The 27,086-nt window shown below is 38.5% G+C and overlaps 1 protein-coding gene across 3 annotated transcripts in view; it reads right to left on the reverse strand.

The window, feature by feature from the left end:
- Positions 1–25,937, reverse strand: part of TAF1B (TATA-box binding protein associated factor, RNA polymerase I subunit B) — a 49,648-nt gene extending 23,711 nt beyond the window's left edge. For 2 of the 3 annotated variants that reach the window (XM_074895652.1, XM_074895655.1), the window contains exons 1-8: positions 25,865–25,937; positions 24,954–25,052; positions 24,378–24,465; positions 22,417–22,514; positions 22,064–22,159; positions 21,340–21,466; positions 17,818–17,980; positions 10,741–10,840 (exon numbers count right to left, since the gene is read on the reverse strand). In XM_074895652.1, coding sequence (XP_074751753.1) covers positions 10,741–10,840; positions 17,818–17,980; positions 21,340–21,466; positions 22,064–22,159; positions 22,417–22,514; positions 24,378–24,465; positions 24,954–25,052; positions 25,865–25,885 — 792 coding nt within the window. In that variant the 5' untranslated portion in view covers positions 25,886–25,937. Of the gene's footprint in view, positions 1–10,740; positions 10,841–17,817; positions 17,981–21,339; positions 21,467–21,703; positions 21,707–22,063; positions 22,160–22,416; positions 22,515–24,377; positions 24,466–24,953; positions 25,053–25,864 lie in introns of all 3 variants that reach the window. The other variant, XM_074895653.1, reaches the window with a different exon arrangement.
- Between the last annotated feature and the right edge of the window lie 1,149 nt (positions 25,938–27,086).

The following is a 27,086-nucleotide window of genomic DNA, read 5'->3' on the forward strand; positions in this document are numbered from 1 at the left end:
CTGGGTGCATAATAGATTTATGCATTAACGTAAAGTTGTTTTGATCTCTATCCCTTTATTAGAAGTCAGGAGTTATTAGAAAATAATTCCAATGTATCTGGGCTACAACAACTCCATGTTGGAAAATGGCATCATGCAGGCATTACAGAAACCTGTATAATTAAGATCACAGAGATATTTAAACTAAGGCTGGTCCATGAACATTATAGCATTGATAACACCAGCTGCAAATTGTATTCTTTAAAAAATAAAATAATTTCATATTTAATAAACTTAATAGCATGGATAAATCTGTTGATTGACATGTACTTTGTGGGTGTGCTTAGACTCAAAACAGACATGGGTGGGAAAAAAGGTGTATCTGTGTGTTTTAATAGTAACTCACGGGGCAATGAATTAGAATTTTTTTTAGAAGAAAACCAAAAACTAACACGTAACGCTTACCCGCTGTAATGCCGCCATACAAAAACCCCAAAACTTACACTGTATCTGTCTTTCATTTTTCTTTCAATTTTCTTTACTTACTACTATTTTCTCCAAATAGACTCAAGATATTTTTTTTAGTCAACTATTGGACAGGAAGAAAATCTGAGAAATTTCAAGCTGTAAAATTTGCTCCATCTGTATTATCATAACTGTGAAGCTCAGAGATTATATATTTCAGTAGATTCAGTATGGAGGTTTGCCTTTCTTTTATTCTTTTTTTTTTCCCCCAATAAAACCAATCAAGAGGGTAGCATTTTTTCAAAACTGATCATAACATAGGATTAAGAGTCTTACCAAGAAAGAACAGAACAAAAGTGAAAAAACAAGACTGAAGAGAATGATGAAGATTAAGCAATTTGTAAGTACAGTTTGGGATTTTTTGTTTAAAATTATCATTATTCTTTAAAAATCCCTTGTGCAAGTGTAGGTAGTCTTTACTTGCATCAATTATATGCATTTTACTTTTTCTTACAAGGTTTACTCGTCAAAAATGGTCAGCAGACCATTTTATTTTAAACACCATCTTCAGACTAGAAAATTATTTAACATATCAGCATTGAAAGCAGTAATGTCAGTTTAGAGAATGGTTGTTGTCACCTATCAAATTAGCAATATCAAAACAGTCACCAAATGGTATAAATCACTTCCACAGTAAGAATTTCAGTACAGTGACCTCATGCAATATGCGGAATACAAAAGTATACAGAGGAATTTCACTCCTCCTTAGACAGCGGGACAAAAAAACATAAAGCCCTAGAACAGTGATTCACTTCATGTGCCCCTCCTAGAAGAGTACTATAATTAGGAGACTAAATCCACACCCACAACTAAAGAAACATGGGTACTTAAGAAATACTGTCAAGTTTATTAACTTCTATTCACATACCCAAACTCTGTAATGAATCAAATGTTAATCCTTCTGCTTTTAAACTGATTAAATTACAGTACCATAAATAGCATCTTTGATACAGAACAATCACAAAGAAAGAGATAATATTTGCTGTATAAAAGCACTTTGCTACATTGCATCCAATTTAGGGTACAAATCAAGGAATGATACCAGCAAAGCTGAGGGAAGCATTGCCTGAAGAGCAGGACAAATACCTGTATTTTTAGTGATGCTAAAAACAGTCATCAAGAGATTTCTAAGGATCTTCAGTGGTCAATATTATACATCTTCATATAAGCTTATGCCATATAAGCTTAGAGTTTACCCAGAATATCTAGCCCTCGGCTCTACATTCGGAGAAAGGCAGGTATGAGCAGGGTGCTCTGGAGTCATTCCTAAGCCACGCTGTCCTCACAGACATGCTCTTCCCTGAGCACCTCATGGTTTGAGTACAGACCTCACTCTTTCCTGCGCTGCAATAAAGCTCACTGCTCACCTATTCTATTTTGTGAGAAGATACTAATTTTTCTGTATTCGAAACAATGACGAAAAAGTACTTAGGCTTTGTTCTCAGTGCAAGGTGGGAAGAATTACCACCACGAGTGAAAGCAACATGCAAACTCTACAAGCTTGCCCAGGCCTCCAGGAAAAGAGCTGAGTGTACGCAAGAAGAAAGAAGCATCAGTACTCTAACAACAAACCCTCTGCTAATCTCTATCTATCCTTCAGTATCTACATTTAATTTATCTAATGAAAGTGCTCTCAGTAAGGTGAGAGGTATCTACTTTTCAAAGCCTCCCAAGGAAGATCTCATCTGTCTAAGTTTAGGCACTTCAAACACAGTAAAATATTTTATCGATTTGTGATACGCTCCTGACATCAGGAAACAAAACAAATCAGAAGCAGCTTAAAATACCTAACAAAAAATGCAAACGAGTGTTTCCAATGTGAATAAGATGAGCAATACGCTTAGATACAGAAGTGATAAGACAGTTTCCACATGTTATTCAGTACTGTAAAGAACTAGTTTTCAAGAAACCTGTAATACTGATGCTACTTCTGGTCAGAATATAGCCAATCTTAGCAGCATAAACTACATGAACCTCCTCATACCTTATAACAAGCTGGCAGAGATTATTAGAAATTAATGAGGATTGAATGCCAAATTACTCCTAAAATTGAGCTATTGGTCTTGAAAACTGAAGACTACTACCAAGTCTTAGTTTTGGTCGTATACAGCAGGTAATCATCAAAATATTGAGCAACTGTCTTTTCTTAATCCATGAGAAACTCTTCAATTTTATATTTTCCTCCAGGCTACCTGACAGTTCTTCTGCCCCCAACATTCACAAGGAAATCAAAATCAGGAGGCGTCTTAAACTACTTAACTTGTCAGCTAAATTTACAAAACAAAATGGCTTTTACTATGCTTGAACAATGCTGAATTGATTCAAATACATTTTTGTGGCACATCCCCATTTAATTCAAACCAGTTTTTACCAAGCAACCGAGTTGTTAGATGGTCACAAGGCACAAAATGTTTATACAGCACAAGTGTTAACAACCATATTCCAATTGTAATGTTGCCTGTAATGAGGAGAATCAGAAAGAGAGGCTAAATCTGAGGCTCTATATCTTTAACCTTCTTCCTGTAGTAAAACTCAGCAACATTTAACCACACTGTAACATAAATGATTAACATTACATCATCATTTTGAACCTGGAAGACAAGTCCCACACTACACAAGGATACAAGTCCCGAGTTTAAACTTTGTTCTCAAGTAGGACTGTAAATGATACAAAAATGTGTAGCTCCTAGATATGAAAGCACATGCTTTCGACCTCTCCAAATACATGTAGTCCTGGTAGATCACTACACTCCCAGACAGGTCTGTCATATCCCTCTTTTTATAGGGATAAACAGAAACCCACAAATAAAAAAATCCCCCTTTTGAAGCAGAGGAGGGATTTGACTGCATAATGCTCAGGGACAATCTCTTGGATAAAAAAATGCAAGAAACAGTACTACAGGTACTCTGCAATGAAACAAGAGGTGAAGACAACTAAGCTGTAAGCAGCAGGGAAACTAAAAAAAAATCCCAACAAACCCTTGAATTTCAATGTGACAGGTAAAAGGGTAAGTCATGAAACAAATATGAAGAAAAAAATCAAGACTGTTCTGTAACTGGAAAAAAGAGTACGAATCTATCTCATTAAAATCATATGTAAGGAAGACAAAAATTATGCCTGCAAAAAAGCAAACCACTATCTGATAAAATTGAGTATTTTACAAAGGAGAGGCCTAGATGATTTACACACAAGAAGCTTCAAGGAAATAACTGAGGAACTCTCTGAAACACAAATGTTGTTTTTTAAATAATATTAAGAAATTCTGAACATCAAAGGACTCTCCACATTAATATGCAGTATTTAAAAAAATGTAAAAGGGGGATTCAGGAACTCTAGAATGGTTAGCTTGGCATGGATCCCAAGGAAAATAATACAATGGTAATAGGAAAAATCGAAGCTAAAAATATCCTGTCAGTAAAGCAATCTTCATAAGGTCAGGAGAGGAGAGAGCGGACTCAAGCTCCAGCTCTTACACTCTCACAAGGAGCTGATCTGAAAAACTTTTTTCCTCCTTTATGGGATAGCTAAAATGGACCCAAATAAAAATTATCACAAAGTCTCACTGTAAGGCTGTAACTCATAACCGTACTCAAAATTCAAGAGCTGCTCTGCTGGAAAGCAAGGCGTGCAGAACAAAGCAAAACAGAAACATCCTTGATAGCAGAGGAGTTTCTTGGCAAATTCATCTCAGAAATTGGATCTCTCAGATCCTCAGCAGAAGTGAGACTGATTGAAGCTGACACAGAAAGATGGGTGGCAGAAGGATTAGTGGCAGAGAAATATGGATATAAAAGTGCTGCCAAGAATAAAATCAAGCAAAATTTTAAAAAGAGTAAAGAAAGAAATGGAGTAGAACAACAAAAAAAGAAACCAAGCTATAGATTACTGTAAAAGAAGAAACCAAAGAATTGGAAAGCTTCCAGACAGCGTAGAAAAGAATGATCAACTCCCAGTGTTTTAAACAAGACTTTCATTCTCAAATAAAAAAGAAATTGAATAAACCAAGCTAGGGAGGGAGTGTGTGTGAACACATGCATGCAAGGTATATACTCCTCCAACTCAGGTAAAATAAAATAAATGTAAAGCATCATACAGAATAAATCACTACACACTGAGTGGCACATTCTCAAAAGATCTAAAGTTTTCCAGTCTACTTTTTAAACACATTATAGTACCTGCTTCAACACCTATCACAGCTTACTTTAAGGAAAAGGTAGAGCCCAGATGAATTAGACCTTTTCTTAGGGCAGTGAATATTTCTTTTTTCCTTTTTACATCACAGCCAACATCAGTTCATAATGGGGCATGAATTAAAATTTTTATTAAACTGAACACAATGGAGAGCTGCCCAGAGCTACTGGCCTAACCTGATACTGACAAAAAGAGACATAATTTTAAGATAGAACAATAAGCTATTAAGCTTGAAAGAAAAGAGATATCAGAGAGAAGAAACAAGAAGCCTTTCGGTTAGGTGAGAGAAAGGGGGGAAAATCTTCATGTGCTTTTGTGTTTCATGATTCTTCTCCTCTTGTCCACAACACTGATTTCTGACAAGCATAGTATATTGCTGCCACTTTACCAGGATGCATTCAAGAATTTTCCACAAGCAAAGGTAGGGAAGATGCTAACAACCTTCTCAGTTGGAAGTTTAGAAAGCATTCCTGTGTCATGGAAAAATCTGGAGTAACACTAGGAGTTAAGAATCAGGAAATCTAGGGATGGCAAATACATGAATTATATAGAGCAGAATTCAAACTAAACACTGCTTCTGTTAATATGTCTAAATTTGAGGTAGGATGTGTAAAAGAAAACAAAAAATCCCCAATGTATACTAAGACAACCAAAAAGTAACCTGGATATTAATTTTCTCATGTTGCAAGGTCAAATCTGTCTAAATAAGTACATTTCTTGTTATAGGCAGCAATACTCAGTGAATTATAAAAAAAAAAACCACAAAACTGGAAACCAGACAAAAACCAGAGACGACAACAGAGAGGAAATGAATTAAATCATAAACCAAAAAAGGAAGCATTTTTAAGATAGATGTTCCTAGACAGCAAGGTCTACCATCAACACTGCTAACACTGAAGCTTAGAAACAGACTCAAAACTGTGCACCTACTTCCACCTAAGATTAAAAAGGAAATTAAAAATAAAATTAAAAAAAGAGAAAGGCTTATATAGAGAAGCCATTCCATATCCACACTCCAGGGCAGAAGAAGTAGCAAGGATAATTCGGTAAATACCCGTTCCTTTTGTCTTCGAGGGCAGGTTGGTGAACAATTCTGAACAGAATTCATCTAACACCCACCAAGCTCAACTTTCTCCTAGCTCCCCCATCTCTGAGAAAAAAAGATTCTTAATAACTTTAGGAAGAAAGGAGTTATTTTAAAGTTGCAGAAGAGACTGAGAGAAGGGACCTGCTCTGAGGTCACACACTGGGCTCCTTGCCAAGTCCAGATACTTGTGCATCTAAAGACAACCATTCCCAAAGCTCTTCAGAACAACAGGATCTGAAAGATATTTATGAGACTACACCTATCCTGTTCCACGCAGAACATACTCCAAAGTGACGTGTTTGTTATCTTCAGCACTTTAGTAAATCATGTTGCCCAACAGTCATGGGAGTGACCTGTTTACCTATATATACACATACATTTAAGTTCGAGTGTATGTAAGAATCAAAACCAAAAAATAATCAATCTACAATGCATTAAGGGTAAAATACACCAAAAAGTAATTAGTTTTATAAAAAGTAATGAAAGCTAAAGGTAATCTTGAGACAGCAAAGCAGAACCAACTTTAAAGCACAAACAAAATAATTACATAAAAGATATGGTATACAGTCCTGAGTCAAAAATGGAAAGAAAAACAGATCTATGACAAGGACAAATTGTTGCTAACTCAAGAGAAAAAGGATGCTTTAATCAATTTTGTATGAGGATAAAGATAAATCCCTACAAGCAAAATAAGAGGCTACGTATCTTAAGGATGTATCCCTCCTTCAAGCAGAAATGGAAGAGGGAGTTTGTGCGTAGTTCCACTGTGGAACAGATACTATAAATAAAAAGAAAACAAGCTGAAAGCAAATTAGCCATGGAACTTTATATATACACTATTACTAATTTACAAATTTGTTTTAACTCTTACACTAGTGTGCTTTTAAAGAAATAGATACCCTGTGCATTAAAAAGGAAACAAAAATCACTTCCACCCAAAAGTGAAAAGGTGACTGCACTCATCAAAGACATATTAGCTACTGGCACAAGCCTCAAGATCAGCAGAGATTTACTGTAGTTAAACAAATTACAAACATCAAGAAAAAAAACTTGATCTCCCATGTAGAACAAAACCCCAAACTTAGGTATCTTATTCTTTCTTGATGCATAAAAGGTTTTAATCAAATGGAATATTTGTTCTAGAAAAAGGACATATTGCAGAGTAAGATGAAAACTTGTTTTTCTTCTTGTGTATTGGGAACTTACAATTTCTGAACTAAGAACTAAGCAGGAGCATCCTGCTACTGGTGCTGTTTGCCCTGTGAACCCTCTGATTGTGCATTTAGGTAAAACCCATTTACCAAAGGCTAACTTCTAACATAAACATGATTTTAATAGAGGAACGGATAAATAGGATGACTAATCAAGTAAAGGCTTAGACTTGAAACAATGGAAAGATAAACACATATGGAAGGTAAACAACTCATTTTACACAAAGACCTTTTATAAAGTACTTTTATCCTTCATAAAATACCTGTGAGGTAGTACTTATCTCTAGCTAAGACCTGACATGTGTCTAACAGTTACGCATCGTGATAAAGATGATACAGAGAGGAGGAGGCTTCTCTTCATTTATGAGGCTGTCACTCCCAGAGCTCCCAGACTTACGGACAGAGGTGTCCAGATACAATAACCTTTGTGGCAGGTATTTTAAATAAAGTTCAGTTTGAGCAGAATGAAGAATGATGCCCTTCTTACTAGGTGTTCCATCACTAACATATGAAGGACTTATCTGCCACCTACACTGAAAATGTGAAATAGAATACAAGGCATACTATACTATCTGAATCATAGCATACTTGAGGTTGGAAGGGACCTCTGGAGATCATTGAGTCGAATGCCTCTGCTCAAAGCAGGGTCAGCTACAGCAACTTCCTCAGGATTGTGTCCAGTCAGGTTTTGTGCATCTCCAAAGATGCAGACTCCACAGTGGCTCAGGGCCACCTGTTCCAGCACACAGTAAAAAAGTGTTATGGTTTTTATTTCCTGTATTTCATTTTGCGCCCGTTGACTCCTGTCCTTCCACTGTGCACCACCAAGAAGAGAGCCTGACTCCCCACTCCTTCCTGTCAGGTATTTATACACATTACTGAAATCCCCCCAGCCTTCTCAGTCATAAATATCCCAGATCTCTCTGCCTCTCCTTGTGTGACAGATGCTGCAATCACCTCTAATTGCTAAATTGTACGCAGGACAAGGAAAAATTGTCCACGATATGGACTCATTACACAGCACAGAAGTTCATCAGCTGAAAAGCCTGAGACTAGTCACATTCCTTGCATATGAAATACTACTACTAAGTTGACGAGGCATAAAAAACCCAAACCCTTGTGCATGTACACGTGCACACATCACTACATAGACAGATAGAAAGTAGATGTGACTCATCTTGTAATAATAGTTGCATTTATTTTTTTAAAGTTATAACAACTTCAACCTTGTATCTTGGAAATTGTTACTGGAAAAAAACTTTAAGCCAGCTGAGAATGTTTTTATACAACATGAGCCTTATCAAGTTAGGCTTCATTTGTACTTAACTAATAAAATGATACTTAGTATGACTCCAAATTCTTCAAGTTACTACAACATACCTACTTCTTGATTCAAATTTGGGCTGCGGGGAATTAGCACAAGACACAATTAAGTGCACTAAAAATCTGTTCACAATAAAAACGAGACATTGAATAGTCCTGACAGTTGTCAACATTTTTGAACATGGTTGCAGCTTATATTCACCAGACTTGAAGCACAACAAATAATGGCACTAGAGCATTTTACCTGCCTGGTTATTAAGAGTCATAATCCCATAAAGGTTTTGAAGATAATTGTCTATAGAATATTATATACAGAACACCAAGGAGAAAAGAATGCAGGCTGTATTTTCAGGATGGAGCATTACACAATCTGACTTCCTGCTCCAGGATAAGAACCTCATCTCTTGAATTTCTCAAAACTCAGATGTCAGAACTAGATACAGCAAGCTATTGGTAATCTCAGTGCTGCAATGAGCAGCAAGATCAGTTCTGAAACATAAGATGTAGGAAATGGCTAGTAAGGTTTTTGCAATTATCAACCAAATAATGTATTAAAAAATATTAAAACTGAATCAACCCGAGGATGCATTACTAAAGGAACATTAAAGGTAAAGTCAATATTCCTAGAAAGAGGAAGCCACAATAATACTGGAGTGGCTGGAAGACAAACTGTACAGTAAGTTTACAGAACTTTACACAAAACAAAGTTAAGAGATTACTTGATTAGTATACTATGGAAGAGAGGAGTGTGGGTGTCAGTATCACAAACAAGCAAGACAGAAGTCAAAAGTTACACCAATTCAGCTTTTAGAACAGCAATTTCCTGTAAACTGAATAGCAGACCACACTAGATACAGACTCATCATAAGCAGTATTAACCAAAAAAAATCAGATTTGGGGTTTTTTTTCCTGGTTTGTGAAAAAAGGAAAGTGCATATATGCTGTGTAAGTGTAAGAGGGTGAAGTGGCTAGACTTCCTCTTTTATATAAAGGTGGAATGAGATTAAATTGATCAGCTTGTAGCTCTAAAGTCATGAAGTCCTGCTCCCACATTAGGACATGCTACACATCCAGAGTGGAAGTGTGCTTAATGGAGGGACAGTAGAATAATCCAAACCTACAGCTCTGGGAAAAAGTAACCTAGTAGGGAGTGATGAAATCACCTTCAGGACTGGCATCAGATCATCCTGCATGCCAGAAACAGCTCTATTCCAAAAGAAAGCAGTAGGATCCCAAGGGCAACTGTCATCTCCTCTCTGCAAACCAGATCTCCCACTTTGAGCCATGGTAGAAGTTTTACAGTTGGACTTCATACAAAAAAAAAAAATCTGTGTGATTTGTAGGTTGGGTGTGGGCATTTTATTTAGTCAGGCCAGAATACAAGTTCTATGTAACTATTTTTGAGAGACAAAAACACCTGCAAATGATGGAGGCAAAGAAGGACAGAGAAACTGAGAATTAAAAGAGTTTTAAAAAGAAGTTTTACACCAACATTTCAACATAATGTATCTTTTCTATTAAAGAAAAACCTAAGACAGTATAAGAAATCAAGAAGTTTTAAAAAGTTGAGGTCATATTTATCCAGACAGGATAGCAGTGGCATATAAAAAAAAGTGTTAGAGTTTAGTTTCTGAACTGCTCATGACCTGCTGGATACAAGCTACACATTGGAGAATGGTAACACTACTTGCAATACCATCACTGAGGGCTTGGGATTCAAACATCTTATAGCAGACTAAAACCTAGATATTCCTGTTAGCAGAACTGCTGCTTTCTGCTCTTAAAAGCTAAGATTTTATTTGCACACTTCAAAAATCCATAATAAACTTCTTTTCTGCAACACAAACAACAGTGGGTAATTGTTTTACCCCAATACATAGTAACCTTAAATACGGGAAATTTACATTTACTCAAGACTGTCCACCACTATTCAGCTTCTAGAAGGGCCATAACCCCTTATGTAGGTTTTAGGTTTGATATATTTCTATCAGTACAGCAAGAAACAGAACAAGAGATAGCACATCTAAACCATATTTTATGAAAAGAATATAGAATTACAAATAAATCCAAGAGATATTTTAAATAAGCACCTAAAAGGATAATAAATTGCCCTTAGATGTGAAGCCAAATCCTATTTCTGAGGGTTCCAAGAGCAGTTCTGAATATCTTTTTCTCCAAAAGTATTTATTGATTTTGTTTTAACTTAGGTAATCAGCTTAATAAAACTGGTTAAAGATTAAAGCACTCTGAGTCACAGAGTGCACTAGTTTCTGCACAGGCTCCAATAATGCGAAACATAAACTCTACAACATATTAGATTTAATCAATTTATTAGTACAGTGACCAAAAAAAATTAAAATACCACAAGATAATTAGGTTACAGTAATTGTTTTTTCTTCCCTTGAAGAACAAAAAAAAATTACCTCTACACAAAAGATCTTAATATCGGGTCCACGTAATTTCATCTTCTCTGGAAAATGCTGAAAAACATTCAAATATGGAATATGACCTTCAAAAACAAACCTGCATAAAAAAAAGACCAAATCAAAATAGTATTTAGCATGACAAATGAAAATGTTTATTCTAAAATTAATATACAAATCAACTTCTGATTTGAAATAACATAAGTATTACACTGCTTAAGCAATTCCATCTGAAATTATGAAATTATACCCCCCTAAATGCTCCATGGGACACAAACCAGTTCAATCATTTAACAGGCCTTTAAATTCAAACTCAAATATGATTGACAAATTATAATGTTATGGCAGTAAGCTGACAATCAACACACACAGAGTTTGTTCTGCACATTCTTTAGCTACTGCATTTCTGAAACTGCTTTAAGCCTCCTTTGAATGGTATGGAATTTTTTGTCAAAATTCTAAAGCTTTAAGAAAATTTTAAAACACACACTTTCTGCTACAGGAGACCGAGTCGGGTAATGCAGTAGGGAAGAAAGTCACAGAACAATGAGCAGATACACAGAACTGAAACCCCATTGATTACATCTGTATTCTGATGATTATTTTTTTTTTAAAAAAAAGTGTTATTTGGGTATGAATAGAAATTATTTTGTATACTAATAAACACAAAATAATTTATTTTTTATTTGCACCCAAACAATGCATTTTTTTTAAAAACTGGCTTTGGTAAGTGGCTGACAGTATTATCTGGATTTTTCTTGACTTTTCCATATATGTATGTAAGTATATATATATAAAGATGGTAGCTAGCAACAGATACTAATAAAAAGCCACCACCACATCAAACCCCTGCTCTTAACTCACATTCACACTTGGGCAAAGCAAGCACTGAACAAGCATGGATCCTCACAATGAAACAGACACTACTCCCAGTCCAGATTAAAGCATATTAGTGGCATCCCATAGGACTAAGCTAGAAGTGCTTTAGGGGCTCCTCTTCTAAAACAATTTTATTAAAAAGAGTACATTAAACTTGAATAAATTAACATTTCAAACAGAGAAGACCCTGTTCTTTACATAGTATCAGAGATTTGAAAACAATTTTCTCTCCTGCCTGCTGTGTTATCTGCGCAGTATCTCTCTGATCTTGCTACACTGACTAGTAACTTCTTGGTCTATGAACTCTGCAAGTCCCTCCTGGGTTCCTACAGCGGTTTTAAGGCTGGGCTCTGCATCTGCTCCCAACGCGGGGCAGTACCTAAACACTTCAATCGCTAGCTGGATCCAATCCTACAAGCTGAAAGACCAAGCTCCTCAAAGCACAGCAATCTGCCACTTCCATTCAAAATTTATCTGAATTGGAAAAAAACAACCAACCAAACAAAAGCAAGGCAGAACGATGTCTTCACAGAGCAGCTGCTGCTGTGGAAGATTCGCTTCCCTACTGAGCCTACGCCAATCCACAAGCTCACCTTCCCTCTCCCAGTCCAGGGACATGTTACATGTTATGTAGTGTGTATGTATTGAAGGTGACTAAAATGCTATTTAAAAGCTAATTACTGCAAAGTTTACAGTTACATCCTATTTTTTTTTTAAATATACTTAACTGAATTTTCAGTTTCATTAAAAAATTGAATTCAAACCAGGATTAAAATGAAAAGCGCATTTTTAAATCAAAACTCTCTCAGTTAGAATTAACCCATCATTTATAATTATTTCTGAAAAATAACAGCAATCTGAAAAATAACATTGGCCAATACCTTTTATTCTGAAGCTCTGCATATTAGTCTCTTAAATGAAGAGGGAAAAGTAATTGCACAAGCCTTTCTAATCAAACTGTGCGATGTACATTTTGCTAATGACATTTCAGTGGCTTTCCTGAGCCAGTGTAAAGAGCATTTCCCCACCCCAAGTGGAGGTGTGCACTGGTCCACATACTCAGTGAGCTTATCCCCCAAACCCAGCCCCAGTTGCTTGTCCTTGACATCCCACCTGATGTGCTGAGCAGCTTGCCTGTCAGTTCCTTAGCTCATTTTAGTCAAGGTCATCTGCACTGAATTGGAGAACTTAAACGTGAGGTATGGTTTCACATAATGGATTGAACCAACCTAAAAGCTTAACATAACTACTAGTACTTCCCTTTTGGTGTGGCTGCGTGCTCCTGTTGCTCATCACCCTTTTCCACAAACGTAACTCACAACAGCAGTAAGACTACCTGTTACTCTTTTGCCAGAAAGAAGGGTTTCTCTCCTGTCATCTATCAAACTGAGGAGGCTTGCAGATGGCTCCAAGTGCAAGAGTTGAGAGAGGGAAGGGGATGTGCATCACACAGGCAGAATGACAGAAGAGAAGCAAGACCTTCCTCTTTCAGCAACAGTGACCCATTACTGACTCTGCTGATGATAAGCTTTGGCTGACACATGTTAAGGTGCAATGACATGATTAGCTGTCATATCTGAAGAGCTGGTACCAAGACACCAAGAGCAGCAACCTCCTGAGCCAGCACAGCAACAGCTGGAAGACAAACAATCAAGAGCTTCCCTCGGGTGTGGTGTAGTGGTGATTGCAGCCAAACCACCCTAACAGCTCGCTGCCTCTGAAATGGGGAATCCCACCCTACCTTCAGTCCTCTGCCACACACCCTCCCTGCTGACAAAAGCACTTGTATGACTTCTCAGACAGAGGATTAGACCGAAAACTAGTCTTTTGTTTTCCAGGGTTTGACTTCAACCAGACAAATTTCTAGACTCAGGTGACTGCAGGAACATTAACGCCAGCACAAGGTGAAAAGGGGCTGCAATGAAGCAAATTAACCTGCGCTAAAACGTCCAGCGAAACTTTCTTTTGCAAAATTAGTTTTCTACAGATCTAATTCTTTCAACTAATCACTATGAACTGGATGAATGCTAGTACCCAGGGCAAAAGAAAGAGCAGGAATGTTTATGCAGGACCACAGCAACAGAAGCTCTGATCAACTTAAACTGATACGGGAACCACATCCTTACACTGCAAGAGACAATCTCCATTAAAATGTTTGGGTTTTTTTTTAAAAAAAGAAGTTTTCACTAACTTGGCTGTACCAAGTCAAAGCTTTGCAACTGTTTAAAAAATAATGACATCTTTCCTAGCTTGAAATTACTGTCTCCATACAAAAGAATGCTCTTCTCTCTCAGGTTAAGAGTTGTTTTTATGTTCTAAAAATACATGAAACAGCATAAATACCCTGTTATGAATATAATGTGCTGATGATTCAGGTTTTTAACACTTACTGCAAAAGCCCAAATTTGGAACAGCACTTCAGAACAGTTTCTTCTGTCTGCTGTTCTTCCAAACCTTTCATTTAACAGACAGATGATATAAACACTTGTAAGACTACGTTGTAACAGTGAAGTGCTAGAAAACTTGACTGGCAGATACAGTACACAGTCCATGTTCTTTTAATTACAGCAGCAGCATACATTAGTGAGGTCCGAGAATTAAAAAAATCCTAGGTCCTCTGCATGCTACGAGGAAATGATGCATCTGTTAAAGCCACACTCTAATGCCACAAACTGATTACAAGTTTGGTCTTGCCAGCACAGGTAGGTATAACCTCATTTGAAAGGCATTACTTCTCAGAATCTCAGAGTCTAACATCTTTAAACTTTTTCCACAAGCCAACAATTTTATTCGTTATTTAGATAAATAATATACAGCATATGGAGTACTGTGAGACTATTCACAATGGAAAAGGATTTAATGTGTTGCATAGACTTAAATAGAAGGTTGTTAAAAATATAATTTTTAAACCAAAATGTCCCTGTCAGAGGAGGTAATTGTAGTGTTTTTCTGCTATGTGTGTCAAGTTGCAAGGAGGAGTGTATTTTTGGTGCTGTAAATCCTTTAAAAGCTGGCAGATTGCCCTAACATGGTGCCTAAGCATGTATCACAAGGGAGGAGTGGCAGTCAGCTGACTTCAGGGTAGGGAGAAAACCAAACTGAGGAAAAAACAAGGCAGAACTTTAAGCACAACTGTAATTCACCTGGTTTAAATAAAACAATTTGACTATAAAGATTTAAAAGGTATTGCTGAATACTTAAAATGCTTTCTCTGCATAGTTTTCATCTCTAGTCTGTCGCTATTTTGATCTGGGTATCTTAATGCATGCAAAAATGTGAACATTGTCTGATTTTTTAAACTTAAATATTCAGAAGTTAGAAAACAAGTGTTTTATGGTAGTTCATGCAATCTAAAATTCTTTTCTCTTCTTCATCAAACTTGTGAAAGGCAAAGACCTTAAGGGTAGGGAGGGAAGCATGATAATGTAATTATGTCCTTATATAACTATGGTATCATGGTGAAACTTTGCAATACAAATGACATTTTTTTAAACATAATTTTCTGCATTTAATTCAGTTCATATGTTCAGTGCATTTAAAGTCACTGAATCATTCCAATTTACCCACTTTTAAAAGTATTACACCCATAAATTGTATCTAATTAAATTATATCTTCTCATTCAAATCATCTTGTTTTGGTTTCCAATTATTAGTTTCTGATTATGCCTTTCTGTGCTATATTTGGTACTTATTTTTTTTCCTCTCCTTTTCCAGCTTTTTTTACTGTTTTCATGTTTCCTCTAAAACCTTTCAAGCAAATGTGAATTTGAACATTGAATGACTCGAGCGTGTCCAGAGAAGGGCAACGAAGCTGGTGCAGGGTCTGGAGCACAGGTCGTACGGGGAGCGGCTGAGGGAACTGGGGGGGTTTAGTCTGGAGAAGAGGAGGCTGAGGGGAGACCTCATCGCCCTCTACAGCTCCCTGAAAGGAGGGTGCAGAGAGCTGGGGATGAGTCTCTTTAACCAAGTAACAAGTGATAGGACAAGAGGGAAGGTTTAGACTGGATATTAGGAAGCATTTCTTACAGAAACAGGTTGTTAGGTGTTGGAATGGGCTGCCCAGGGAGGTGGTGGAGTCCCCATCCCTGGAGGTGTTTAAGAGTAGGGTCGACATAGCGCTGAGGGATCTGGTGTAGTTGGGAACTGTCAATGTTATGTTAATGGTTAGACTGGATGATCTTCAAGATCTTCTCCAACCTAGATGATTCTGTGATTCTACAAAATGTGCTCATCTCTTACGGATCTCAGCACAAAGGATGTTCTCCAGCTTCTGAATCATTTTCCTGGATGTTTTCTGCAGTCTCCAAGTTTTAAAGTACCAAATACAACAATATACCATTAATATGCAAACAACACAAGCCACCTTCCCTCGTAACAGTTGATTTTGACAGCTGGATTTTTTTGTTGTTGTTTTTTTTCAAACCACACCATCATACTAAGACAGAAACTTGTGAGGATGTACTTGCCTCATATGACCCCACATGCTTTCCAGGGACAATTTCCAAGATACAGTAACCAAAGAACAGATATTTAATGATTCTTTTTTCTCTCCAAACAGGATAGGCTAAGCAATAACTCTTTATTATGAACCATTTGCTCTGTCCCAGTAATTGTCATTTACTACTTGGATTTTTGCCATATACAAACATTATCAGACAGGATTTACATAGTTATTTTCTAATCATTGACAAAAATACTGAGTATGCTACAGTAGTTCTGACTCCTACAGAATTTCCTTAGGAGGACAGTAGTCAGTAATAGATCTTGTTATTGAAAACTACTTCTGAGTTCTACTATTTCTTAATCTACTCAGTACATAATTCTGTCTTGCATGATACTAGTCTGAATTCTGAATACTGTGACATTTTTCTGAATATTTTACAAGCATCTTTTATGCCACAGCATATCCACTTATGCAAATATGCAATGGTTTGTGCAATTCTGATCAATGAAGGCAACAGTCACCCCCCTAAAGTTAAATTCAAAGGGTTGTTTTGCATAGCTATAAATTAGCTAGTATTTTGAGACATACAAATATTTCTTTTTTTAACAGTACTTGCAAAAGAGTATTCTTCAACACCCTTTCTTCTCAGAAAGCTTGTACAGTTAGAAAAGCAGAGGTGGAAGTTCACACTCCAGGGTGAGAGAGGCCATGATGGAAGATCAGGCTCTGGGGTAAACTTTCCTTGAATTTGTCACACTTACATGCACCACAGGTGGGGGATGATGTACTCACTGCCTTGCCTTTTAGCTCACAGGTTATATATTTGAAAAATAAAAACTAAAGAACTGAAATCTACCATATCAACTAAATTTTGAATCAGTTTTTATTTTGTGCAAATTTTCAATTTGATTTGGCAATGTACAGTTACTTGAGTCTTTATGTTCCTTAAATTTTGTCAAAGTAACATTTTTTCACCATCTTTTTAGAAATACCCAATATTTCAACACTTGTTAAAAAAGAGTATCAGTATACAAAAGGCCTTTCAAGGAAAATCTAAGAAGTCTTGAATTTATTTATTATTTGGGCCTGATTGAAAATATTTACTGCAAACAAGAAAAACTGATGAATTATTTTTCATTCCTTAAGCAAATCAGTAATGTGTTCATAGCCTTGTTGTAGGGGGCAGAAGGGAACTGCATTGTCAGCAGTAGTTTACAGTCTCCATTTAGCATCAAACCCTATTATTAGAACATTTCTACTATATTAAAAGCTGTATTATTCTGAAATCTGATAATTATGAAGATATGAAGACAAAAAAGGACTTCCTATTTTAATTTCTGTGTCCAGCACCATTGCGTGAAGCTACTTAGCTTTCAGATCCCTATATACCGCTGGTATTGTTTGTATGATGACACTGATGTAAGACCTGGAGAATGTTTACTCATTTAATTCTGGCATGCTGACAACAGCAAATATAGCAAAAGTGTGGCCATAACACACCTCCCGTGATTCTTAAGAAATTTTGAAGGAGAAGGATAAAAAGCTGCTTTAGCTCCAAAACCTTGTCCAAGATTAACTGCAATCAACAGAGAACATTCTCTCAGGAATTGTTATGTCAAAGAAAAGATAAGACAAATATAGAGAACTTCTCACTATTACTGAGCAAGTTAGTAAGAGGGCAATAGCAAGGTCTAATTTTTAAAAAATGTACTATTTATAAAAGCAACAAATATTTCACTAGAGGATATTCATACCTTAAGAGCTCAGATAATGTCATTGTTTCTCTCATCCAGAGTAATGCCATGTAACAAAATGAAAGGGTCATTGGCATCGTCATTCTCAGTTTCTCCTTCGGGTTCTTCATTAAATACAAGCTACCATCTACTGATCCAGAGCGAGAGTGCACCGAGGTGCTTTCTTGGGTTTATGTTAAAAACAGAAAAGGAAAAAAAAAAAAGTAATTGATATGATATTACACACAATCCAGGGTATACAGAAAACAAGACAAAGGAACATACAAGGACCCTTCTTCAGCAGCTAGTAACATTTTGAAATCATTACTTTGAGTAGTTTGGTAGTTTGTGTACTTTTCTGCTAAACAGCTTAGCTCTAATTTATTTATCTATCACAATATGACAACCTGTTTCATAAACTGCTACTTCACTTGACTAAGACACTGGATCATATGAGGAGACAAAACTCCCTCCATTACACATCAAAACAGACCTTTTGTTGGGAACTACCCTTAAACCCGGAGTTCTAGGAGGACATTAACTGCTATACAACGTGTAACTAGCAGCACTTAGGAGCTGGAAATACTATTTTTCATTTGAAAGATAAGGGAACAGTGTGGAAACAAGGGAAAATTTGACGTACTTAAAGTAACGCCTCAGAGTTGGGGATTAAAACACAAAGTTTTAAACTTCAGCACAGTCAGGACTTCAGTGAGAAAATTATTTACACTGCAGAAATTTCACTGAGGTTAAGATGTGTATCCATCTGCCATGTAATCTCTAACTGTGGAAACACAGGTATTCTCTTAAAAAACTTACCTAAATTCAATGACAAAGAAACACCTTCAGAATAAAAATGTAGCAAACGGTGAAGAGGGTGAAAAAAACCCCACAAACAAACAGACCTCCCTACTTCCTTACTGAGATGAATCACTAAAAACTAAGAGAAGCAACAACGAGAAATTTAATTTAGTAGAGTGATTTATAAGTTAGCAACCTATTCAGCAGTGAAACCTGGGAATTCAGGGAAGGAGGAAGGAAAAAAATAAAAGCCTCTCTTCCCTACATCATAACCCAGCCAGGAGGGATGAAAATGCATTTAAAGCACATCAGCACAGTACATCAGCATCAATTCTGTAGAGATTTTCTGTTTCCCCACAGACTGTTCACCTGTTCAGACAGGAACAGCAAGGGTTGGATCCACAGCTCCCCAGCTGGGAGCTGCAGGGCCATGGCAAGCAGCCTGCAAAAAACAGTTTTAAAACATCAGAGAGTTTGGCAGCTCCATGGTTATGCTGGCAGGTGACAGCCAAACCTGTAAGGTGACAGTGGTCAGCGGTAGAGGTCCAGCACCCACGGATTCACAGTACGAAGAAACTGAATAGTGTGTTCCTGAGCCAGAACTGGTCTTTGATGCCACCTACCGGCCCCTAAAACTGCGGCCAGTAGCACTAAGGACACAGCAAGGGGTTAAAAGAACCGTCTCAGACATACACCTGATACAGACTAAGACATGGTCTAGATGAGAGCATCATGAGAGGTCTATCACATATAGGTGTGGCAGGGAACAAAAGCTGCAACATCAGTTAATCCTTTTAGTCAACAGTTTCACCTTTTACATGAATACTTGTGCTTAAAGACAGCTTCACAACTGAAGCTTCATTATTAATTTCACATTCAACTCAATTTAAAATAATCCTCATTATATTTGTAGCCTTAATGATGGCACACAATTTCCTTTTATTTCTTCCAGGTTATGCAATGCATGACAACACACAGTTACACACATCTAATAATTTAAGAGTTTAATAGGCTTCTCTAGCAATATCTCAGTGCTATACTCAGTGGAATTTGCTATTAACCCTATACAAAAATAACAAAAAAGGAAAAAAAATGTTTGCCAGTTAGACAAGCCTCTTAGGAAAAAAAGGGTGTTGAAGTTCCAGTCTGTAGCGATAACAGCTCAGTAAAAACAGCACAGAAAAGAAAACCTATGAATCTTCACAAGAAATTAACTAGAACACTTTTAGTATTATTTGTGTTAAATTTCAATATACAAAACAATTTCTGTTTGCTCGATTTCACCAAAACTTACTTTTAGTGTCACTGATTAATTTCAAATGCTTTTAGTGAAATCTTTTAGTGAAATGACTTAAACCTGCATTCAATCTCTGAAACAACAGACCAAGAACACATTAAATTATGGCATATCTTATCTAGCTTTCTAAAACTCTAAGAAATATAACTATAAAAAGCACAAGTACCAAGGGAGAAAGGAGTTCCTCTAGACATCAAAAAGAGGAAGAAAATTCAATGGAATATTTTCACTACAAATTTTTCACTCAATTCTTTTCTCTTCATATAATATATACTTCTGCAACACCCGAAATCTGGTACAAACATACAGGGACTCCTTACCTGAAAATGTTGTCATTTTAATATATAAGGATGAAAGGTACTTGCGCTATATTCAAAAAAACTTTTGTCACCATTTTTGCACCTTTTCCCCCTCTCTAATTCTGTTTGGATTTTTAAAAATATTTTTTGTTTTTTGATTGATCCAGATCAAGTTTCTCATTCTATTACCACTTCTGGATTTTATGAAATAAAGATAAAAACAGGAAAGAACAAGACTGCATTCTTCTGAGGGTAGACAGGCAATACCATAGAAGAACAAAAATGGGACATACAAGAGGATAGTATGTAACAGGGGAAAAAGAAACACTGAAACGGACAAAGAATGAAAAGGCAAGCCAAGAATAAAGCAAAAAAGAAAAACCAGCAGAAGTTTAAAACGCAAACATAAGCTTTCAAATATGCCTTGAAATGCACTTGTAATACCAGATGTTGCAGCATTGTCAGGCATTAGTTGCCCAGTAGCAGCAAGCACTCCAATTTTCTATAACATTTTAATTTAAATGTTTAGCATTCTGTAAATATTTTCAAGTTGATATTGTGAACAGTAAGGAGAAAATGATGCAATGGTAAAAGAAGACTTTGATAGAAGGGGTTATAGTGAAAGCAGTAAAAAGAATGCAGAGACAAAAGATACAGAAATAGCAAAGATACTCTAAGGAAAAAATTAGAAAGCTAAATATGTCTATGGGATAGGAAAAAAAATATTCCCCCCTCAGAGAACAAACTCATGTTTTTTAACATCAAAGTCATGACTGACAGCTCTGCTATTATCTAAAAAAGTGCTTATTCTTTAAGGCTGCTGTGTTTGTGAACATCTAGCTCTGCAGATACAACAGCAACTTTTTCCCACTCCAAACAGAAGGAATGGAACAAACTCCCTCCTGCATTTCTCACTGTATTTTCAGGTCCTGTTCAACCTTCATCTCCCTGAGTGGAGGCTGCGGGGAAATTCTTTTATTTTCAGTAGAATATAAAGTACTCTAGTAGCAAACAGGACTGAAAAACTTTACACTTTCCAACAAGTTCCTCCAATTCATTGTACATGAATACACTTTACATGTGTTTATTTATATTAAAAAACCGATACAAAAATGTTTTCTAGAAAGTTCAGTTCATTGCTCCTACCTGAGACCTTGCTAGTTGATGAGACAAAGCTGCGATCAGTCTGTAGATCCCCCTCACTCTCAGAGAGAGACGAGTAAAGGCTAAGTCTCTCTGGGTCACTGTCCACATCAGTACTGCTATCACATACCTGTTTTTTGTAAATAAGTCATTGTATTATCTACTGCCAGTTACCGTTCCAATCTTAAGAAACCAAATAAAGCATGATAGATACAAGGTCAACAGTAAACAAAGTTTAAGCTCAAACTATTCACATTCTTACTCTCTCTGTGAATCACCAGTACATAAAGAAATGCTGCAAAAAGTAAGTATTTTTAAAGGATTTCTCAAGATAAAAAGACTGGTATTTATTACATTACATTTCAACCTGCTACAAGGACCAGAAAATTGAGAATACAGAGAATCAAAGTTTGATGAAATAAGTAACTTCAAGACAGCAGGCAGGAAAGGATGGTAGCTGATGACGCATTTTGTATTTTAAATTCTGCTCTATCTACTGACTATCTGTGCTAAGACAAAGCATGGTTAAGTAAGCACTTCTCCACATTTGGAGTAATAGGAAAAAAAGGAACAACAAAATGGACATGTGGAACCCTGTTTAGAAGACATGTTTCATACTGAAGTGACATTAATGCAAGCTAGATACGTGGCTTGAACAAAGAAGGTTTCTGTTGCTGCTTTTTGAAAAGATACCCAACATCTCAGGGGATTTCAGCTTTTCACTTACTGATAATGGTTCGACAGTTTCTCCAGCTGGTCTGTCGCAGTATGCCTGTTTGGTCTTCTGAAGGTAACACCTCCAAAAATTCCACAGAACTTCATCCTGATACATACAAATGGATAGTGATTAGTACAAAGTTTACAAGATCATTAACTGCTGAAAGAACAGAGAGTAATGTTCCAGCTCCAATTTTATTAACTGTGATTTATAAACTATGTTTTAAAATTAGCAGGTTTGTTTTCATATGCTCAATGTTTTTAAACTATGAATTGTTCAATTCACTTTAAAAATGACAATCTTTTAAAATAACTCCTGTAACTCACATACAGTGTGTACAACTCACACTGACATCGACATACCTTAATTTGTGGACATACTCCTAACGCTTGCAAAGCTTCAGCTTGTTTCCTGAGTACAAGCTGAAAGCCTTCACAAACATACCATTCACAGACTCCATCTAAGTAAAAAAAAAAAAAAGTGTTTTTTTGGTACTGTTTTGGGTTTTTTTTTAACCTTATGCACACATATTTGAACTTTATGTTCTGTTCTCTTGGTATCAGGACAGAGACAGATGTCTCTAATTAGTAATTTCAGATCCCAGAGCATAGACCAGCTACACTGAATACTCCATTAACTTCCATTTATTCAGTCTTAATCAAGAAGAAAGCTACTGAACAAGCACTGTTCTCCACACGTTTCCCCAAGAATAATATATTTCACTATAACTGCTACTGTGGCATTTGTATTCAAGTGGAGAGTTCAGTGACCAGTTTTAAAATAACTGAAAACCTATCATTAAAAAATGAAATACAAACATTTCTTTCCCATCCCTGGCACAGAAAACTGGAACACATTATGGTGGTGAGTCAGGCAAAAACCAACCAGTATCACCATGTTCTTCACCACTCTCTCCCATAGAATTGTATACATTTAAATGAAAGAAACTTTCTTAGATATTCCAAGCTTCCAGCAAATCTCAGCACCCCATGAATTTCATGAGGAGTGGGCCTGCTCCCATCTATTCACTATTCCCTCAGACTACACTTCATTTAGTTTTCACCCTTACCTCTCTATATTTACAACTCCTTTTCTACAGGCTTTTGGTTTTAGAAATTTTCTCTGCGCTTCTCAACTTCCTTTTCATTCCCTCCACACCTGTTCTTCATTATTTTTCCTGCCAATCACACCTTGCATCTCACCATCTTAGAAGTTATCTGTCCAAAGCTTCTGCCCTGCTTTAATGATGTTGGCTTTAACTGTTAACCACAGATACAGCTTACTCCTATAAAAGTATGAAAATAAGCTGCCATAGAAAAGTGTAACTGCACTCACAGAATGGACTGTGTGAAGCTAAGGATTTCTTTCTTAAGAAGCCTGGAGGATGGCTAATGACCCTCCCAACAGGAGAAATAAAAAGCATGAAGAGTACACAGTTCAGATTTTAGGAGCAATACACGACAATGATGAGTGGAGATGTTAAGGCTATTCCCGTTTTCACTCCTCCCTTCACTTCCAGACAATTGTTCTTTCCAAGCGAATGCAGTAATCCACTGCCACTGCAGCGGAGCGAAGATAGGTCAGCATATCAGAGACAAAGATAACCCCATGCTTCATTTAGCATTGTAATGCATTTTTGCTTTTTGAAAGTGGCCACAACAGTAAAACATCTATCCAGCCATCACAGTATATATACATAGCTCCAGCAGCAGCCTTATCATAACATCCTTATGGCATATATCGTCATACGTAATGACTACTATTCTTCTGAATCATTAAATGAAAAGTACAGAACTGACTCCAGTTGACAGATGTAATATTGGTTTAGCTATTGTAACTACATGGAATCTCTTCCATGTAGGTTTGTGTCTAGGTTACAGGTTAAGTACCTGTAACACAAGCCAAACCGACATTCTAACAGCCGGACCATTGTCACATCTCACTTGTGAAGACAGACAACTTTTCTGGTTTTGTGATAGCCATCACAAGGAAGGAACAAACACCACATCTGAATGTGTGCCACCAGTATCTTCAGTGAATATGGGCTTCCATAAATCAAAGCAGCAGTAAGTCAGATAGAGCTCTGTTCAATCCAAGAAAATCTACCACCAGGCTCACAGAGGTCATCTGTGGCTCAGAAAGTCACCAAAAGTGACTGCTGAAGGTTGCGACAGCATTTGGACGGTGTATTTTGTTGTGTATTTTGTTCCCGCTTTTACAGTCTTTCCTAGCTATCTGCTTTTGGTCACCATCAAAGACATAATGGGCTAGGTGAACCCTAGCTGAACAGCCACTCATGTGAAATAGAGAAACTCATACATACCAGTTTTTTCCTGCTTTTTTAAACTTTTGGAGACTGTCTGGATTTTTATATTAGAAGCAAAATCAGTGTTTGCAACTTCTGTAATTTTCTGTAAAACAGAAATATATCTTAGCAAGAAAAAAAGCCAGGACTAACTTGCATAGATTGCCCCATCATAAAACATAACGGAGGAACTTACTCAAATTTCCTAAAGTAAATGGAGGACAACATTCTGAACTTTTCATCGATAAGTTGCAAAACCAGAAAATTACTATCCTGGACATACAGTGATGTGTATGTATCAGGGTTTCCTACACTGGTACTGTACTAGTGTGCAGCAATATCCAGGCAATACTTCTAAGTCACCTAGACAGCATGTGGGGACTACGGCTACAGCAACTCAGCATCTAAAGATGGGTCATTTTAAATTCTGTGATTTAAAGGAACATTTGTTTTAAACAATGTCAGGAAACAGGAAGAGTCACAATACCGCCTTCAACTCCTAATGCCAAGGAGAAAAATCTCACATTTTCTTAATACAAAACTAAGAAGCAAGCAACGCAAATCCTTTTCAAGGCCAGGAACTTAGCTTTTTACCTCAGTAACATTGTGGCAAGATCTGCAATAAAATCTGCCTCCATCAGTGAGACCCCAGTTCACTTCTGAACATTGGGCACAGCGTTCATTAAAATCTCTCTAAAGGGAAAAAAAAACAACACAGTTTCACATGTTCAAGTAAAACCAATGGCACTATTACTAGGTTACTACACAGCTTTTGAGACTGTTCGGAGGAGAGTACTTATGCCTTTTATGTTATCTCTGGGTGATAACAAGTAATCACAGCAGTTGCTATCAGTCATAGATAACTGTGAACACATAATTTCAGCTGGCAAGCATCAGCTCTCGAGTATGTGAACATCAGAACAAGGGGAATAATAATCCACACCTAGCGTGCACATGACATGGCTTGGAAAAAACCACCCATCAGAAATGGAAGCAGAAACAAGAAGTACAGAGCAGAAGATAAAAAGTTCTTAAAAGATAAATTTCTAGAACTACGAAGAAACATTTGCAGTGGAAGAAAGCCCGCACAAGTCGGCGAAAAGATGTGCCGGGAAGAAGGGAGCCTTCCCGGAGAAACCAGAGGAGGAAAGAGAAAAGAGGAAACCAACAGATTGTTTTAAACTTTTTCTCAGCAGCGGCCCACGCGAGCGTGCAGGGGACGGGCAGCTCCCTCCGGGCCCGGGGAGGGGGGCGGCCGCCGGCACACCCGCCGCCCCTCGCCGGCCCCCGCCCGGGACAAAGCACCCGCCGCCGCCGGCTGCCGAGCACCGGCCCCGCGGCCGCCGCGCCGAGGGGTCCGGGCAGGGCCTCGCCCGCCGCCTCGGGGCCCGGCGGGGAAGCGCCTCCCACGCGGCCGCGGCCGCCGCGCTCCGCCAGCTCCCTCCGGCCCAGCGAAACCAGCCGCCCCCACCGCTCCCCGCGCCGCGGAGCCGCCCGGCCCCCACCGTGGCTTCCGCCTCCTCCATGCCGGCGGCCGCAGCGGGGCCCACGCCGTCGCAACCGCGCCGAGCGCCGGCTCCGCGGGCCGGCCTGGAAACGGCAGCCCCGGCACTTGCGTTCCGGGCCCGCCGCGGGGCCGGGCAACCCCGGCCTGGCTGCCGCCGGCGGCCCCGCAGTTCGAGGCTGTCCCCGCCCGGGGCATCGCCGCCCTGCCGCCGGGCGGCCCGGGGTCCCGGCCCGTCCTCCCGTCTCCCCTCGCCGGAGAGCTCTCGGGCGCCGAGGGACCTCTGCTCCCCGGTGCCGCTTGGGGCGGCGGTGGGGGCTGCGGGACCCGGCGCCGCTCGCACCCTCGGCGCCGAGGGGTCTGCACCGGCCCCTGGGGGACAGCAGGGCACCGAGGGGGCCCGGGGCCCTGCCCCGCTGGGCGCACATGGGGCCCTTCCCCGCGGAGGGAGTGTGAGCGCGACCCCTCTGAGGGGACATGGCCGCTTCACCTCTGAGCGGGCACTGGGTGCTTCCCTGAGGGGAACCTGAATGGGACACGCGGGAACAGCGGGGCCGCGGCCCCCCAGCCCCGCGCCGTGCCCCTGCGCCGAGCCGCGGCCTCCTCACCCTCGGTGCCCTGGCTGGGTGCCCCTGGCGGGCAGCGGCTCAGGTGTGCAGAACCTGGCGGAAGGGAGGCTGCTACTGCCCCTACGAATGGAGGCCACAAGAACGCGTTTATGTAAAGTGCTTGGAGGTCCCTCAGTGGGGGAAACTGATTTGAAATTCGCTTTCAATTAAAAGAAAACCAACCCAAACCTCCAGATCTTGATGTAGGTCTCTTAATTTCTTGCATGCTAATAATAATGTTTAAAGATGTCTAAACACTGGGATCTGTTATTGCGATGAATTTGCCCACAAAATTGGAGAACAGGTTTAGGCCCCATAAAAAAAAAAAAAAAAAGTCCACTAAGTGAAAGCATGGGAAAAAATTAAAGCTAAAATATACATAGAAAGAGGTGAGGCTGCCTTGACAGCTGTGGTTACATTGATGTTGGAGGACATGTACAGAGCTAGAGGGGAACTGTTGATGTTCAAGAAAGAAAAGGTTATTACTCATACCAACTGTGATCTTTTTTCAGTGTGGGATGAACGTTTGTAACACCCATTAAAGAGAATTACACATATAATTCCTGACATGTTAAAAAGGTGATTGTCAACCTCACAGAAATGTAGCTAATACTT

The sequence above is a fragment of the Athene noctua genome, chromosome 1, assembly GCF_965140245.1.
Source record: "Athene noctua chromosome 1, bAthNoc1.hap1.1, whole genome shotgun sequence".
NCBI classification, from domain to species: domain Eukaryota; kingdom Metazoa; phylum Chordata; class Aves; order Strigiformes; family Strigidae; genus Athene; species Athene noctua.